At 40.0% G+C, this 20,258-nt stretch overlaps 1 protein-coding gene across 1 annotated transcript; it reads left to right on the forward strand.

Moving 5' to 3' along the window:
• Positions 1-13,311: 13,311 nt before the first annotated feature.
• LOC124654946 lies at positions 13,312-14,772 on the forward strand. Its single transcript, XM_047193919.1, has 3 exons — positions 13,312-13,894; positions 14,001-14,097; positions 14,279-14,772. The coding sequence occupies exons 1-3, from the start codon at positions 13,682-13,684 to the stop codon at positions 14,353-14,355; spliced, it is 387 nt and encodes a 128-aa protein (XP_047049875.1). The 5' UTR covers positions 13,312-13,681; the 3' UTR covers positions 14,356-14,772.
• Positions 14,773-20,258: the final 5,486 nt, after the last annotated feature.

Here is a 20,258-nt window from a genome sequence, read left to right on the forward strand (position 1 = left end):
TATGCCCTCTCTATTTGTCAATTGCCCGACTGTAATTTGTTCACCCAACATGCTTTTATCTTATGGGAGAGACACCTCTAGTGAACTGTGGACCCCGGTCCATTCTTTAATACCTGAAATACAAATCTGCTTGCAATACTTGTTTTTACTGTTTTCTCCGCAAACAATCATCTTCCACACAATACGGTTAATCCTTTGTTACAGCAAGCCGGTGAGATTGACAACCTCACTCGTTTCGTTGGGGCAAAGTACTTTGGTTGTGTTGTGCAGGTTCCACGTTGGCGCCGGAATCTCCGGTGTTGCGCCGCACTACATCCCGCCGCCATCAACCTTCAACGTGCTTCTTGGCTCCTCCCGGTTCGATAAACCTTGGTTTCTTTCTCGAGGGAAAACTTGCTGCCTGTGCGCATCATACCTTCCTCTTGGGGTTCCCAACGAACGTGTGAAATACACGCCATCAAGCATATTTTCTGGCGCCGTTGCCGGGGAGATCAAGACACGCTGCAAGGGGAGTCTCCACTTCCCAATCTCTTTACTTTGTTTTAGTCTTGCTTTATTTTATTTACTACTTTGTTTGCTGCACTTATATCAAAATACAAAAATTAGTTGCTAGTTTTACTTTATTTACTGTCTTGTTTGCTATATCAAAAACACAAAAAATTTAGTTACTTGCATTTACTTTATCTAGTTTGTTTTATTTACTACTGCTAAAATGGCCACCCCTGAAAATACTAAGTTGTGTGACTTCACTAGCACAAATAATAATGATTTCTTATGCACACCTATTGCTCCACCTCGCTACTACAGACGGAATTCTTTGAAATTAAACCTCGCTTTCTTGAATCTTGTTATGCGAGAGCAATTTTCTGGTGTTAGTTCTGATGATGTTGCTGCCCATCTTAATAATTTTGTTGAATTGTGTGAAATGCAAAAGTATAAAGATGTAGATGGTGACATTATAAAATTAAAATTGTTTCCTTTCTCATTAAGAGGAAGAGCTAAAGATTGGTTGCTATCTCTCGCCTAAGAATAGTATTGATTCATGGACTAAATGCAAGGATGCTTTTATTGGTAGATATTATCCCCCTGCTAAAATTATATCTTTGAGGAGTAGCATAATGAATTTTAAACAATTGGATAATGAACATGTTGCTCAAGCTTGGGAAAGAATGAAATCTTTGGTTAAAAATTGCCCAACCCATGGACTCGACTACTTGGATGATCATTCAAACCTTCTATGCGGGACTAAATTTTTCTTCGCGGAATTTATTGGATTCAGCTACTGGAGGTACCTTTATGTCCATCACTCTTGGTGAAGCAACAAAGCTCCTTGATAATATGATGGTTAATTACTCTGAATGGCACACGGAAAGAGCTCCACAAGGTAAGAAGGTAAATTCTGTTGAAGAATCCTCTTCCTTGAATGATAAGGTTGATGCTATTATGTCTATGCTTGTGAATGATAGGACTAATGCTGATCCTAATAATGATCCATTAGCTTCATTGGTTGCCCAAGAAGAACATGTTGATGTAAACTTCATTAAAAATAATAATTTCAACAACAATGCTTATCGGAACAATTCTAGTAATAACTATAGGCCATATCCTTATAATAATGGTAACGGTTATGCTAATTCTTATGGGAATTCTTACAACAATAATAGGAATACACCCCTGGACTTGAAGCTATGCTTAAAGAATTTATTAGTACACAAACTGCCTTTAACAAATCATGTTGAGGAAAAGCTCAATAAAATTGATATTCTTGCTTCTAGAGTTGATAGTCTTGCCTCCGATGTTGATCTTTTGAAATCGAAAGTTATGCCTAATAGGGATATTGAAAATAAAATTATTACTACAGCAAATGCCATCCAAGTTAGAATTAATGAGAATATAAGATTAATGGCTGAACTGCGTGCTAGGTGGGATAGAGAAGAAAATGAAAAACTAGCTAAAGAGAAAAATGTAGCTAAAGTTTGGACTATTACCACCACTAGAAATGCTAATGATTCACATGTTGCTGCACCTCCTACTATCAATGGTAAAATAATTGGTGTTGGCAATGCTTCTACTCCTAGTGCAAAGCGCGCAAAATTACTTGAAACTGCTAAAACTGCTGAAACTCGCTCTGTGATAAAACTGCTGAAATTTTTTCCAACCTTGGGGATGATAATCCCATTGCTTTAGATTGTAATGATTTAGATTTTGATGATTGCCACATCTCTGAAGTTATAAAGTTCTTAAAAAAACTTGCTAAAAGTCCTAATGCTAGTGCTATAAACTTGGCTTTCACAAAACATATTACAAATGCTCTCATAGAAGCTAGAGAAGAGAAACTAAAACTTGAAACTTCTATTCCTAGAAAGCTAGAGGATGGTTGGGATCCCATCATTAAAATTAGAGTCAAAGATTTTGATTGTAATGCTTTATGTGATCTTGGTGCAAGTATTTCTGTTATGCCTAAAAAAGTCTATGATATGCTTGACTTGCCACCATTGAAAAACTCGTTATCCGGATGTTAATCTCGCTGATAATGCTAAAAAGAAACCTTTGTGGAGAGTTGATAATGTTCATATTATGGTTAACAATAACCTTGTCCCCGTTGATTTTGTTGTCTTGGATATTGAATGCAATGCATCTTGCCCCATTATATTGGGAAGACCTTTTCTTCGACTCGTTGGTGCTACTATTGATATGAAGGAAGGTAATATTAAATATCAATTTCCTCTCAAGAAAGGTATGGAACACTTCCCTAGAAAGAGAATGAAGTTACCTTATGATTCTATTATTAGAACAAATTATGATGTTGATGCTTCGTCTCTTGATGTTACTTGATATACACTTTCTGCGCCTAGCCGAAAGGCGTTAAAGAAAAGCGCTTATGGGAGACAACCCATGTTTTTACTACAGTATTTTTGTTTTATATTTGAGTCTTGGAAGTTTTTTACTACTGTAGCAACCTCTCCTTATCTTAGTTTTATGTTTTGTTGTGCCAAGTAAAGTCTTTGATAGTAAAGTAAGTACTAGATTTGGATTACTGCGCAGTTCCAGATTTCTTTGCTGTCACGAATCTGGGTCTACCTCCCTGTAGGTAGCTCAGAAAATTAAGCCAATTTACGTGCATGATCCTCAGATATGTACGCAACTTTCATTCAATTTGGGCATTTTCATTTGAGCAAGTCTGGTGGCCTAATAAAATCCATCTTTACGGACTGTTCTGTTTTGACAGATTCTGCCTTTTATTTCGCATTGCCTCTTTTGCTATGTTGGATGAATTTCTTTGATCCATTAATGTCCAGTAGCTTTATGCAATGTCCAGAAGTGTTAAGAATGATTGTGTCACCTCTGAACATGTTAATTTTTATTGTGCACTAACCCTCTAATGAGTTGTTTCGAGTTTGGTGTGGAGGAAGTTTTCAAAGATCAAGAGAGGAGTATGATACAATATGATCAAGGAGAGTGAAAGCTCTAAGCTTGGGGATGCCCCGGTGGTTCACCCCTGCATATTCTAAGAAGACTCAAGCGTCTAAGCTTGGGGATGCCCAAGGCATCCCCTTCTTCATCGACAACATTATCAGGTTCCTCCCCTGAAACTATATTTTTATTAATTCCGTCACATCTTATGCACTTTGCTTGGAGCGTCGGTTTGTTTTTGTTTTTGTTTTGTTTGAATAAAATGGATCCTAGCATTCACTTTATGGGAGAGAGACACGCTCCATCGTAGCATATGGACAAGTATGTCCTTAGGCTCTACTCATAGTATTCATGGCGAAGTTTCTTCTTCGTTAAATTGTTATATGGTTGGAATTGGAAAATACTACATGTAGTAATTCTAAAATGTCTTGGATAATTTGATACTTGGCAATTATTGTGCTCATGTTTAAGCTCTTGCATCATATACTTTGCACCCATTAATGAAGAAACACTTAGAGCTTGCTAATTTGGTTTGCATATTTGGTTTCTCTAGAGTCTAGATAATATCTAGTATTGAGTTTTGAACAACAAGGAAGACGGTGTAGAATCTTATAATGTTTACAATATGTCTTTTATGTGAGTTTTGATGTACCGGTTCATCCTTGTGTTTGTTTCAAATAACCTTGCTAGCCTAAACCTTGTATCGAGAGGGAATACTTCTCATGCATCCAAAATACTTGAGCCAACCACTATGCCATTTGTGTCCACCATACCTACCTACTACATGGTATTTATCCACCATTCCAAAGTAAATTGCTTGAGTGCTACCTTTAAAATTCCATCATTCACCTTTACAATATATAGCTCATGGGACAAATAGCTTAAAAACTATTGTGGTATTGAATATGTACTTATGCACTTTATCTCTTATTAAGTTGCTTGTTGTGCGATAACCATGCTTACGGGGACGCCATCAACTATTCTTTGTTGAATATCATGTGAGTTGCTATGCATGTCCGTCTTGTCCGAAGTAAGAGAGATCTACCACCTTAATGGTTGGAGCATGCATATTGTTAGAGAAGAACATTGGGCCGCTAACTAAAGCCATGAATCATGGTGGAAGTTTCAGTTTTGGACACACATCCTCAATCTCATATGAGAATAATAATTGTTGCCACATGCTTATGCATTTAAGAGGAGTCCATTATCTGTTTTCCATGTTGTCCCGGTATGGATGTCTAAGTTGAGAATAATCAAAAGCGAGAAATCCAAAATGCGAGCTTTCTCCTTAGACCTTTGTACAGGCGGCATGGAGGTACCCCATTGTGACACTTGGTTAAAACATGTTCATTGCAAAGATCCGGTAGTCCAAGCTAATTAGGACAAGGTGCCGGCACTATTAGTATACTATGCATGAGGCTTGCAACTTGTAAGATATAATTTACATAACTCATATGCTTTATTACTACCGTTGACAAAATTGTTTCATGTTTTCAAAATAAAAGCTCTAGCACAAATATAGCAATCGATGCTTTCCTCTTTGAAGGACCATTCTTTTTACCTTTATGTTGAGTCAGTTCACCTATCTCTCTCCACCTCAAGAAGCAAACACTTGTGTGAACTGTGCATTGATTCCTACATATTTGCATATTGTACTTGTTATATTACTCTATGTCGACAATTATCCATGAGATGTACATGTTACAAGTTGAAAGCAACCGCTGAAACTTAAATCTTCCTTTGTGTTGCTTCAATACCTTTACTTTGATTTATTGCTTTATGAGTTAACTCTTATGCAAGACTTATTAATACTTGTCTTGAAGTACTATTCATGAAAAGTCTTTGCTTTATGATTCACTTGTTTACTCATGTCATTATCATTGTTTTGATCGCTGCATCCACTACATATGTTTACAAATAGTATGATCAAGGTTATGATGGCATGTCACTTCGTAAATTATCTTTGTTATCGTTTTACCCGCTCGGGACGAGCAGCAACTAAGCTTGGGGATGCTTGATACGTCTCCGACGTATCGATAATTTCTTATGTTCCATGCCATATTATTGATGATACCTACATGTTTTATGCACACTTTATGTCATATTCGTGCATTTTCCGGAACTAACCTATTAACAAGATGCCGAAGTGCCGCTTGTCGTTTTCTGCTGTTTTTGGTTTCAGAAATCCTAGTAACGAAATATTCTCGGAATTGGACGAAATCAAGTCCAAGGGTCCTATTTTGCCACGAACCTTCCAGAAGACCGAAAGGGATACGAAGTGGGGCGACGAGGTGCCGCCACCATAGGGCCGCGCGGCCAAGGGGGGCCCGCGCCGCCCTATGGTGTGGGCCCCTCGTCGCCCTCCGACTCGCCCTTCCGCCTACTTAAAGCCTCCGTCGCGAAACCCCCGATGCGAAAAACCACGATACGGAAAACCTTCCAGAGACGCCGCCGCCGCCAATCCCATCTCGGGGGATTCTGGAGATCTCCTCCGGCACCCTGCCGGAGAGGGGATTCATCTCCCGGAGGACTCTACACTCCGGAGTGATGAGTGAGTAGTTCACCCCTGGACTATGGGTCCATAGCAGTAGCTAGATGGTTGTCTTCTCCTCATTGTGCTTCATTGTTGGATCTTGTGAGCTGCCTAACATGATCAAGATCATCTATCTGTAATACTCTATGTTGTGTTTGTCGGGATCCGATGGATAGAGAATACCATGTTATGTTAATTATCAAGTTATTACATATGTGTTGTTTATGATCTTGCATGCTCTCCGTTATTAGTAGAGGCTCGGCCAAGTTTTTGCTCTTAACTCCAAGAGGGAGTATTTATGCTCGATAGTGGGTTCATGCCCGCATTGACACCTGGGACAGGTGACGTAAAGTTCTAAGGTTGTGTTGTGTCGTTGCCACTAGGGATAAAACAATGGCGCTATGTCCGAGGATGTAGTTGTTGATTACATTACGCACCATACTTAATGCAATTGTCCGTTGCTTTGCAACTTAATACCGGAGGGGTTCGGACGATAACCTGAAGGTGGACTTTTTAGGCATAGATGCAGTTGGATGGCGGTATATGTACTTTGTCGTAATGCCCAATTAAATCTCACTATACTTATCATGACATGTATGTGCATTGTTATGCCCTCTCTATTTGTCAATTGCCCGACCGTAATTTGTTCACCCAACATGCTTTTATCTTATGGGAGAGACACCTCTAGTGAACTGTGGACCCCGGTCCATTCTTTAATACCGAAATACAAATCTGCTCGCAATACTTGTTTTTACTGTTTTCTCTCGCAAACAATCATCTTCCACACAATACGGTTAATCCTTTGTTACGAGCAAGCCGGTGAGATTGACAACCTCACTCGTTTCGTTGGGGCAAAGTACTTTGGTTGTGTTGTGCAGGTTCCACGTTGGCGCCGGAATCTCTGGTGTTGCGCCGCACTACATCCCGCCGCCATCAACCTTCAACGTGCTTCTTGGCTCCTCCTGGTTCGATAAACCTTGGTTTCTTTCTGAGGGAAAACTTGCTGCTGTGCGCATCATACCTTCCTCTTGGGGTTCCCAACTAACGTGTGAAATACACGCCATCAATCACTATTGCATAAAAAGGCAAAACCACTATTTTCATAACTATGAATATGACTAAGTGGTGGGCAATGGAACCATGGATTGTGTTGATATGGTGGAGGTTCCATTGCACGGGTTTATATCCATCTAGGATTAAACAACAAATGTCATCCAGTGATTCTTGTGCCGTAATACCCGTGTTAACCATAAGATCCGGAGTGGGACGGAGTAGTCAAAAGTGTTTCCACCTCTCGTTCATCAACGGATGCTCATTACTGGGTGCACTTGATCTCGAGAGACAAGATGCAGGGGAACCCGTAGAAGTCCCCACGGTAATGAGGTCTATGATGGGTTGCAACTGCCGGCGTAGGAATGTATGGTACAGCCCTGCATTGTCGTCGTGGTCGGGGCCCATCCTTAATTGGTGTAAGTGAACCGGCGTGGACCTAGGGTCGGAGATTGCAACAAAGGGTGGGTGTTCGAGGTAGCGGAGGAACATGATTGGCTAGACCTTATACCGGGCCTCACACCAAAGGAAGTGTGGACGAGCTCGCGGCTCGGTTGGCACCAAGGTTAAGATCTCTTATGGGTAAAGCAACACACCTCTGCAGAGTGTAATGAATCGTGACCTGTCACTCCTCGTTCCGGGATATGGAACTGCGAACGCTGCCGGAAAGGAACTCCATGAAGTTCTAGTAAACCGGTGAAGGCTGACGGACATGGTTCTTCTGAATAAAAGCAACCTCTTGAAGAAATGGTTATGAAAACCTGCATTGGTATTAGACTTTCTGGTCTAATGCCGTAGCTAGTGCATTAAACACCCCTTTCCTATAATGAACTTGTTGAGTACGCTCGTACTCATCTCACTCTTAAATCCCCTGCTTAGATATGGAGGCATCGAAGGAGGATCTACAGTGCAACTCGAAGACCGAGGAAATCAACAACTACTTCAATGGACATGAACCTGTCAGAGGAGTCAAACAGCACATCCAACAAGGAGACAACCTAGATTAGCAATAGAAGGAACTAGCTTCCTAAACTTAGCTCCTATTTAGCTAGAATCTATTCATAGCCTCTATAGCTAGTTAAACACTCTACAAATAGAGTTCGTGATAAGACTAGACTACGAGTCGTTCTTCTGGAGTTTAGTTGCAGTTTTACCTCATTGTAAAGTAGGAGGCTGTGTGGATCTTTTGTAAAGAGTCGGTGTTGTAATTATATAGACATGCCTTGGACCCGCATATGTTTCTGTTGTACCACTCTGAGCGATATAATACTAGTGGAACGGTGTTTCATTGGTGTTATATCAGACTTGCATACTACACCATGCAGTGGTATGCCGGGTCACCACAATCATCTTCAGGATCGATGACACCATCGTATCGATCGGTGAAGACCTCCCGAATAGTAGGTCTGTCGATGAAGTCGAGGTTGTCGATGCTTTCCGAGTCGCTGCTCCGATCGGGGCCCGTGAACGACGCGAAAGACATGTCGCCGAGCAGATCGGCGAGTTCTCAACCGATGGCGGGCTTGATGAAGCTTGGTGGCGAGACCTCTTCATCGCCTGACTCGATTGATGATGATGATGATCCCGAGAAATCAGAATCGGCTGCTAACGGTCCCAAAAAAATCGGTGCTGCGAGACGATGCGATCCTTCTTTCCCGACGCGGAAGTGGAAACTCCCGAACGTCATCTCCATCGACTCCTCCAGATCGGCATATGCATGCAAACGGGCGGGAGCGTGAGGAACAAAAATCGACGAGATCAGGTTGGGCCTGTTTACCTCTGTCCATCACGTTGCTTGCTGTTGACGATGCCATCGAGATCACCTCCTTGTCGCCTCTAATTCCCACAGACGGCGCCAATTCACAAGGGTTTAACTTGTCAATGCCTACAGATTGTAGACTAAGATTTTCGTAGAAAGTAGAGGGCAAGTAGATCTCGAAGGTTCAGCCAAAAAGGTGCTCGACTATGAAAAACTATGGTTTGTGTCCCCCGGCTCCCCTTTATATAGGAGGTGGAGCCGAGGCTTTCGTATCGTACAAGTTACAAAGTCTGGGAGGCTATTTGAGTCCTTCCCGTAATGATACAGGACTATTCCTAAGCTATCTCTATCTTCCATATCGAGGATTATTGGGCTTCCGGACTTCATAAACTTCGGGTAGTGGGCCTCCAAATAACCTCGGGTACCTTATTCGGCAGGCCTATCCGGGATGCCTATGTCAATTGGGCCTTGGAATCTGGTCCAAGTTGTGTTATGTGGGTGATGATATGACTGAATCTCGCGACCATTTGTTTTTTTACTGCTCCTTTGCACTTCGATGTTGGTCTGCTCTTGGGATTCATTGGGATACCTGTGATCCAATTACCGAATGTTTCATCCGAGCTAAACAATCATTTACTGGACCTTGTTTTATGGAAGTTTTAGTCTGTTCGGCATGGAATATCTGGAAAGAAAGAAATGAGCTTATTTTCCAAGGTCAACCCATCTCGTTTGGCATATGGTGTGTGCATTTTCAGAGTGATCTTTTGCTGCACCATTACAGAGTCAAGTCTGTCTTAGTTCAACCACTTGTTGATTGGCTTCTAAACATTTTTTTGTAACACAATGTTTTTATTCTTTCTAGCCCATTTCTTCCCACCTTGATGTAATTGTGTACTCTTTCCCTTTATTATTAATATAAAAAGCTACACCGTAGGTATCCCCTACGGTAATGTTTTTCAAAAAAAAATTGGTCATTCCCGGGGCAATTCTGGTCAAGCTCACAAGCATAGTTTAGAAGAAACTCCACTGAATGCTTTCTTTCCCATCACCGTGAATGATGTTGTTCCTCAAGTCACAAGCTCTCCAAAGCAGTAAGAGAATTTGGCATTGTTCTTTTTCCCTCTGTTTGACAACAAGATCAGAATCCAATCTTTCCCAGTATCACGGAATTCTTCTCCCTAGATTCCAGTACTTTCTCATTTTGTGTCAGATTGCTTTGGCCTTCGTGCATGAAACTGTGGTTTGGAAACTGTTTTCCTTGTCAGTACCACATATTTTACAGATGTTTTGAGTCTCTAGAGTGCGCCTCCATTTGTTTTCCTGAGTTGCCAAGTTATCTGAAGCTAGCCTCCAACTGAAAATATTCACTTTATTTGGAACTGGTGCCGAGCAAACACCTTTCCATAGGGATCTATTGGCATCTCTTGTAGCATTGTTGCCTTGAGAAATAAAACATGCATGAGCTAAGTTATAAGCTAATTTGTATGCGCTCCTTACCGAGAAAATTCCAGATTTCTCATAATTACAGGGAGGCAAGTCCTTGCAAGCATGTGCTGGAATTTTAATGTCCAGTATGTGAGCACCTTCATGAGGAAGGAAGGTTCTTTCCACAAAATCCTGATTCCACTTCTGATCTGCACCAATGAGACTTTTAACTTTGATAAGTCTAGATAATTTCCTTTTCGAGGTAATTTTCAAACCAATTTTTCTTGGGAGCCAGTTGTCTCTCCAAATTCTCACTGGCATGCCATCTCCAATGCGCCAGATGATGCCTTGTTTTAGCAGGTCTAGGCCATATTCTATACCTCTCCAAACAGGGGATGCATCATTTTTGAAGACCGTATCCAACAAATTTCCTTTGGGATAGTAAATGGCTCTAAGGAACCTAGCACAAAGGCTATCTGGTTTAGTAAGGAGCCTCCAAACCTGCCTAGCCAGCAAGGCCTGATTGAAGAGAACATGGTAGTCTTCATATGTCTGGAGTCCGTGTCTCGCGATCGAGTTTGTGTCCCTCGCAGCCACACGTTGCAAGCAAGAAGTAGTTATTTGTGTAGAGATCATGGTATGGAGGACGCCACACCTTGCCATATTGGCTCCTCCGCCACTGAACATATGTTTCGGGGACAAGATTGCACATCTACCTAGATTCGGGTACCTTGTGGTGAAGGATTCTTACTTCTACGAAAACTATGTATACAAATTGCAAGATTGGTTATGCGAGTGGAGCGCCTCAGGGCTAACTTTATATAGAGAAACCATCTAGACCTTACATGAAACTCCCAAATTGGTAAGGGACAATAGTCTTAGACTATCCGCAAAACCTATGGTGTCTTGTACTTCAAGTGATGTGGTGTCGTGTAGTTGGCGAGCTCTTCAGAATCCAGCTTTAAGCTATACGGCTAGTCGATATGGGTCTCGTCTTCTATACAAAAAGCTTGGGCCACTCGGTGTGTTTGCCAACACAACCACCAATGGGCCACCTCGACCTACTGGATAATGTACATGCCCTAGGTCTACTTATTTGGTATTTGCTCATTACATCTGATTGGCTCATGCATACAATTCACTTTGTTTTTTGTAAGGTGCTCAATTCTAGGGAGCCTGCTTCGGAGGCAGTCAATTTTATGGGTCCTTCAAAATTATTTGATTGATTTTAAGTTTGTGAGCCATGAAGAACATTTAATTACATGATTAGATCATTTTCCCTAAAATTTAGTACTTGATAAATTCATGATTTGATCGGTAAATTCTTTATGTGAGTAATATAGACAAGCAAACTTGATCATACCAAATTAATTATAATAACATTGGTGCACGGACTTGCTACAGTATTACTAACTCCATTCCAATGAATAAGGCTTTTTTTTACCAAAATTCAAATTACGACCAAGCCCTTTAGAAAAAAATTAATATGTACAATCCAAAATCAATACTGTTAGATACATTATAAAATATATATTCATATGATATTTATATAATTTCATAGTTCTTGACATTTTTTCTTAAAGTGAGGTAAAACTTTACTTAACTTGACTGGATGGAGGAAGTAAAGGGGATTAGGTTAGCTCATTGGAAGCGAAGATTTTGGTATTATGCAGATGCTGCTATACTATCGAAATGTGTGGAACTATGCTTGGTGTCCAATATGATTTGACAGGATATCCATTGGACACATAAATAACTCTTGGAGTAAGACATAAGTATGTCTACATTCCAAGACAGTCACAAACTCGATCTGTCATTGCTTTACCAAAAAATGAGCATTGGTGCTCAAGTGTCAACGTATTTGGCATACATTTCTTTGTTTTTAACGATAATATTTTAAAATAGTATTTTAAAAACATTGCATGACCTTATTTTACTTCAAGTCTAACTTATATGCCTCATTACATAATCATGGGATGTTGATATATCTTGGATGTATTTTGAAACGAGGAAACATGTATTTAAAGCATGTGGTATATATGTACAATATGATTCAAAAAGATTTCTATTGGACACATAAATAACTCTTGGAGTCTATCTATGTATGTCTCTGTTCCAAAACCGACATGGGGTGATTTTTTCGTTGTTTCACAAAAAAGAGAGCATTGGTGCTCAATGTATTCGACATCCATGGTTTGGCATTTACAAAAAAAGCTCTTTTATTATCAAAATCATGGTATGGCCTTATTATTTTCAAGGGAAAAAGATATATCAAATCCTCATGAGATGTTGATATATTTCAAATACATTTGAAGCAACAAGGAAACTGGTATTTAAAGCATGTGTAGTATTTCATAGTTTCACTTCTAGACTAATCAAACCATTTGTGTGCTTATTTACACATCCACTATGGTGGATAAATCATATATGAGAACAACATATGACAAGTACCTTAGATGTTGACCCCTCGACACGAGTTTTCTCGACTCTTCCATCACATAAAAAATTAGGGGAAGAAAAGGCATGATGTCTAATTTTTCTTTTAATATAGACAATATTCGAAAAATCGGGATATTATTATGAGTGCATTACCATCCATTGATCACAATGACATGACAAATTCTTTTTACAGTTAGTCAAGTACTCAATTTGGTTCCCTTTAAATCATTGCAAAATTAAATACATATATATATATATATATGTATATATATATATATATATATATATATATATATATATATATATATATATATATATATATATATATATATATATATATATATAGGTCGCACTATTCTGAAACCGGTGCTCAGAATATTATTCTGAGCACCACCGGATCTATAAGAGGGCGATTAGCGGAAAAACAATTAGAAACACCTTATCGGCTTATCCACACCTCGCACCATCCTCTCCCCTCGCAAACTGCTCCCGCGCCCCCTGTGGCTGCCGTCGCCGCGCCCCCACGGGCTCCCTCCACCGCGCCCCGACAAACTCCATCAGCCGCGCCGCTGGAGCGGCCGCCGCGCCCCCTGGTTTTGCCGCCGCCGCGCCCCTGGCGCTACCGCCGCCCTGCCTTCCCCACCGTCGGCAGCCCGCCCGCTCGTTTTCTCCAGCGCCGCCGCCGCGCACCGATTCCGTGGACGCCGTTGGCCTGGGATCCTTCGTCGGATTTCCGCCGCAACTTCCCGCCTCCAGCGACAATCCGCAGAGCCACCGCCGCCTGTGTCCACCCGCGCCGCCAGAGGCCCCGCACGCTGTTGCCAAGCTCTTGCGCCGCCAGAGGCAGTAGGATTGAGGACTTCTTGAATTGTCACACCTGGGCTGGCCCAGATCCCCTGCCGCCAGTCCTACCCGCGTCGCCCGAACCTCCAAAAATCGCCGTGCGCAGCATCCCACCGGGGGCCTCAGCCTCCCGCGCCCTTCCGTCTCTGCGACGCTGTCTTTAACCTTGGCGGCGCTGCTTGCGGGCTGACACCGGTCCTCTCCGACTGAACCAAGGTATGCCCGGTGTTGAAGACGATGGGGCTCCAACAACCACATCCGCCATCATTCCCGTGCCTGCCGACCAAGACACAGCGCAGAACTCGAGCTGCCGCAAACAACAGCAGATTCTAGCAGTAGCTCGTGCTGTCGATTTTGTGGAGGCAGCGCTGCGCGGTGCTGGATGGACTGCTCCCCCGACGCTATTGTCCATGGTCCCAGCTGACGCCCCTGTACTTATCCTCTCTCCCACCTGTACTTCTCCTCTCTCCCTCATGTACTTGTCTCTATGAAACTGAACGAGTCTGTTGTTGGCTCGATGTCTTTCATCAACTGAAGTTCTTGGATTCTTGTTGCGATGGATTTGATAGAAGTGAAAAAGAATACAGAGAGTGGTCCGGTGATTGCTGTGTTGAGAAGATAAGACTTTGGACATGTACGTGGTTATCTCTACACAATACTTCCTGTGTAATTCAGTTTTTTGCCTAGTTCCTTTTTGCGATATGCTTGCTGATGCCAACCACATGAATTAGAAATACATTTTCAGTAGTAGTAACACATGAAATCTACTTGTTAGTTAATTTGTTTAAAGAACTGAACTTACTTTTTCTAAGCAGTACACACTTATTCTTCGAGCAAAATAAACATGCGGGAAGGGAAGTATATCAAACCAATCAAGACAATCTCGAGCTGAAGTACTAGATTGAGCAACACCACCTTGCTGCCCACTGATCCGCGTCCCCTGGTGTCCCACAAGATAGCAGAATGCGTGTGATGGTAAATCACTTAGTTTTAGTGTAATTTGTAGCTCACTCGTTTTATTCTCTGTAATAAAGAAGTACACTCATTCTCTGTAATCACTTAGTATTAGAGTAAAGTCAATTTAAAATGATCTGTGGAGAAATTCAAATACTTGACAAGATAGCAGAAGATAACAGTAGAATGCGTGTGATGGTAAATCACTTAGCTTTATTGTAATTTGTAGCTCACTCGTTTTATTCTCTGTAATAAAGAAGTACACTGATTCTCTGTAATCACTTAGTATTAGAGTAAAGTCAATTTAAAATGATCTGTGGAGAAATTCAAATACTTGACAAGATAGCAGAAGATAGCAGCAGTAGAATGCGTGTGATGGTAAATCACTTAGTTTTATTGCAATTTGTAGCTCACTCGTTTTATTGTCTGTAATAAAGAAGTACACTCATTCTTTGTAATCACTTAGTTTTAGAGTGAAGTCAATTTAAAATGATCTGAGGGAAAGTTCAAATACTTGACGATGATAAGTACACACAGTTAATATAGGAAGCACTAGGGCAGTACATGATTTTTAAACTACAAATTCAGCCTAGCTACTGATATCTGTGTACATTGACCGATTGCAGCCAGGTCCTGGTTGTCTCCCTTTAGTGCTCGGACAACAATTGTGAGTTTGCTTCACTTCTGATATTGGTGACAACCCACGCTGCCGCAGCTTTGAATTCTTGGAGACTAGTGCCAATGGTCTTCTGTTACCTGTAATTAGTAAGATGAATTGCTCGGAGCCTACACACAACATGGATATGTCAAATCGATTAGAAAAATACCAATCGCACCAACTGCTGCTGCAACACGGAGGACGACCAAGCAACGTGTTCTTGTTATCCGGCGCACAAGACAACCGGGCTGCAAATAGGATGGTCGGCGTCCATTCTCCCCGTCACCCGGCCCTATCGGTACAACGACACAGCTTCAGCAGCTCCCCATGCCTAGCACGGGTTGATGCGTTGTCCACTTTTGTGAGGTTCCTCATGTCGGAGGAAGGTCGCGTCGAAACTAGCGCACATACCCGGAAGGTAGGAAGAAGCTTGCGCTAGAGATGGCCCACGGCAACGCTCGGCAAGCATGATGAGGCATCGACGAAAGTGTATGCCCGGGGTAGCGACCCTAGGAAGCAGTCTAGATTTTCTAGCGAAGTACAGTTGCCTCCAAGGGTAGAAAATGCAATTGATGTTTTTTTTTAAAGAGCTGGGAAGTACACCAAGGCACCATCAGAAGTATACACAAAAGTAAACCAGCCAAAAAGTGTTGAAAAAAATAATTTGGTTCCGGTAAGTACATATAAGTAATGTCGGAAGTACGCAACTTACAAATAAGGGTTGAATAAAATCATCCAAAAAAAATTATCTTGTAGGAAGTACAAGTAGTAACAAACAGTACAATGATTCTGTACCACGAAGTGCAAGTTCGCGTGACATGCAAGACAAATTCCAGGAAGTACATGTATCCAAAATAATAAAAAGTAACAAATAAAAATTTCATCCATACAAAGTATAAATAATTAACCATATGAAGTATAAAGACACATATGAAGTGTAAGGAAAAATAATAAAATTGTACACCACAAATATTAATTTCATCCATACGAAGTTATGATAAAATCATATGTAAAAGAATTATCTATTAGGAAGTACATACAAGTTCGATGGAAAGTACAAGAGTTCACTCACGGAAAGTACATACAATACTGACGATAATTACATGGGTTAATTATTTCTATAGAATTTTCAAAATTTAAATCTACAAACAAAAAAAACAAAATACTTGACGCTGAGAAGTGCAACCGTTTGACACGAGCAGTACAACCACTTTAATATAGGAAGTACAATAAAGCCGCCAATATCCAATGTACCAAAAAAACAAAATAATCTTGTCATACGCGAGGAATTTCAAATTTATCCTAGCTACTAGTATCCAATGTACACCCACTTACTGTAGGAAGTACAAGAAAACCGACAAAATCCACATGTAGAAAAAACAAAATAATACCACCACCCGCGAGGAAGTTCAAATACTTGATTACGATAAGTACAACTATTCTACATAAGCAGTACACCCACTTAATACAGGAAGTACGAGAAAACCAACAAAATCCTAAATGTACAAAAAAAAAATACCACCACCCACAAGGAAGTTCAAATACTTGTTTACGAGAAGTACAACCATTCGACATAAGCAGTACACCACTTAATATAGGAAGTACAAGAAAACCGTCAAAATCTAAATGTAGAAAAAAATACCACACCCCGTGAGGAAGCTCAAATACTTGAATACAAGAAGTACAACCATTCGACATAAGAAGTACACGCACTTAATATAGGAAGTATAAGAAAACTGGAAAAATCTAAATGTCAAAAAACAAAATGATTACATCATCGGCGAGGAAGTACAAGCAGCGATTTCGAGAAGTACAAGCATAGACTACATGAAGTACAAGAGGTAATTGCAGGAACTACAAAGTGTCCAAAGAAAATACATGAATTATAGTTGTTTTACTGAACACTATCCTGAAACAGCACCGAGAAGTACAACCGCATTGCCCGATAAGTACAAGTTCATGTCGATGGAAGTTCAGTGCTCTGTTTTTACGGGGCGGAAATCTATTGTCCAAATCTCATCGATTTGATCACCAACCACTTAAATCATTGTCACCAAAAGCTTTATATGATAGAGTATATGTATAATTTCATTACCAACAACATTATACAACAAATAAACGGATCTAATCCATCAAATTGAAATCGTTATCCCACAAAATATACCAGAAACATGATTTCAAAACTTGTAAAATTAGTTTTAAACCGTTCGGATTTGGCAAAAATGGTAGATACGAAAAAGATGCGTCATTTTGACACCTTTCCAACCGTATATCGTTTCTATTGTTTGAATATACTGCATGGAAATCGCGGGGAAAACCATTCGGTCCCCGCCACATAAAACAGGCGGACAGTAATTCGAGTTATTCTCTTAAACTGTAAGGAATTAGAGAAAACAATTGGAATAAGAAAGTTGCGCCTAGTCCATAGCTTTCCAACGCCATATCATTTGCATCATTCCGACATACGGTTGAAACAAATCGTCCAAATTACTGCTCGCTCGTTTTTTTGAGTACGTCCGAATTTCGGTATTTTCAAAATTGTTCAAAAACTGTGAGGATTTTGAAAAAACGTAAAACATGAAAAAGTTGCGCAATTTTATTATCTTTCCAACGGTATATCATTTGCACAGTTTCGATAAGTGATTCGAAAATCGAACTAAAAGTTCGTTTTCTGGCCATATAGAAGCGTTTTCGTATTTTCAAAATTAAATTTAAACCGTGCAAAATCTGTGAAAAGTGTGAACATGAAAAAGTTGCGGTTTTTCATTATCTATCCAACGGTATATCATTTGCATGGTTCCGACAAACGGTTGAGAAACTCGAGGTATAATCAGTACCTCTGAAGAAAATGGGAAGTTCAGGTAAGTTCGACAGAAAGTTGAACCCTGTTATCCGGAAAGTACAACCTTGTGTCCAGGGAAGTTCAAGTCGGTGCTCAGAATATTATTCTGCAACCGGTTGCAGAATAGTGCTGGTATATATATATATATATATATATATATATATATATATATATATATATATATATATATATATATATATATATCTATATATATATATATATATATCAAGTGGATCTCTCTACATATATGTGCAAGTGAGATATACTCCATACTTAATATAAAGCAAAATATATCAATAGGGTAAATTCTAGTTATATGTTAGCATGCATGCTCATACATAGCATAATTTCATCGGAAGACAAAAATGACTTTAATGTAGATTTAACTACACAATCATTAATGAATGATGACTGCCTATCTTGTGTAATTGGTGAACCATGGATGAATGAATCGTATCATAAAAAGGGGAAGTGAGTAGAGGAATGGAGTTTGTTGTTAATGAAGAAAATATTCTAAACAGGAAGAGCATATAACATTTTCATAAAGTAAGAAATAATTAAAAAATTATATTGTTTGGAAAGAGACAATTCTTAATTTATGCAGGTTTGACTACCAAATATTTATGTAGACCCATATATTTGTGTAAATCTATTGGGGGTGAGTTCATATGCAATGTATGTATTCATGTGCTTTCGTCTCCTAGATATGGTATTTCATCTCCTTACCATATGTGCCTTTATGTCATTTTTTGACAAATATAATCCCTAAATACTTGACACACATATTAATGTGCTTGGACATGGGAGGATCTAGATAGCTTCCATTTGCAGCCCATCAAATATCACAATTTGGTTGTCATTGTCTTGGACTTGTATCTCAACCTAGTTCTTAAACTTTTTAGAGGCTATTCGAATATTAATTGCTAAAAATATTGAGGGCCGAAAATCATTCATTCATCAGATACTAATATTCAGTTAAAATCGAAAGTTGTTGTTCCAGTAAAAATTGACTACTGACAACCGTTGTTGTTCCAGTAAGAATTGACTACTGAAATCCGCATGCAAGTGGAAATTACATGATCTATATTATTTTTGGTTTTTTTCATGGACACACTTCCGTTGTTCCAGGACATATGCATACAATTTAAAATCATGCAAAACACCTCTCAAATGAGACAAACGGTGTTCCTTACTGTGGATTGCATGCAAAACTAAGCTACATTCACTTTTAAAAAATCATCACTAAGCTTGTAATATAGAGTGATGGATCTTCCTCGATGGTTGCGGATCACAACATCCATAGTCGCCAATACCGTCGCAACAATATAAGATCCGTCAACGTTTAAATTAAGCCACCCTTTCGACGGTGGCTTCTAGCTCTTAGGTCTTTTCTTCCTTTCCTTAGCTTCAATGTTTTCCTTTTAGGTTTAGGATATTATTCCTCCTTTTTAAGTCTATGGATGCATTCAGAACAAGATCACATGGGTTATGATTTAGGTTGTTTGCATAAGAAAGTATAAAATTTAAATATTGTTCAATTGTAGCATCTCCTTTGGCATGTACTATGTCATTTCTTAAGTGACAAGATCTCGAAAACAGGAGCAAGCTGGCCTAGTGCATGTCTTTGTTTGTGTTGTCTAGAAGGATCAGCAGCCAATCCTCCCCTATCTTGACAAACTTTTCTTCCTTTGGAAGTTGCCACAAGTCTCTCATTGTGTATCTTATAAATCTTAACTTCATGCATTCAACTGGCGCATCGAAGGTTTCGTATGCTCCATTTCCACATATTGAATAAGTATTTTGCACCTCCAACATCATGAGTCATTTGTTTCTTTGAGTTTGTAGGCTATCACACGACAAAAGCCAGTTAAAAATGCAACCTTTGCTTGGATTGGTGCCTTCCAAATATTCTGCCAGATTTTGTGATCAGCATTTAGAGCATTACTTGCTGCAGCGGAGTTCTGCCCACGCAGAGTGGTGGCAAGTCTGGAAGCACTTTTAGCACTAAAAATGTCATTTTCTTGTAATTCTTAGCCATGGTGTCTTGTATAGCATGTGTTGGGATTTTGATCTTCGAAATCTCTTCGGCATCATGTGGAAGAAACAAAGAATTTATGAGCTGGTCATTCCATCCATTCGTTCCATTTTCAAGCAGACTTTAGGCCACTTCAATGTCGAGTTCTTTTTTCTTCCGGTGATCCCAAGGGCTCCGTCTCGGATGATCTAGTTGTCTCTCTGAATGTGGAAATTTTATCCATTTCTTATGTGCCTAATGATCCCCTTCTTTAGGAGTGCAAGTCCTTGTTCTACCCCTTTCCATCTTGAAGACGTCTATTGTGAA

This window comes from Lolium rigidum, chromosome 5 (genome assembly GCF_022539505.1).
Source record: "Lolium rigidum isolate FL_2022 chromosome 5, APGP_CSIRO_Lrig_0.1, whole genome shotgun sequence".
In the NCBI taxonomy this organism is placed as follows: Eukaryota; Viridiplantae; Streptophyta; class Magnoliopsida; order Poales; family Poaceae; genus Lolium; species Lolium rigidum.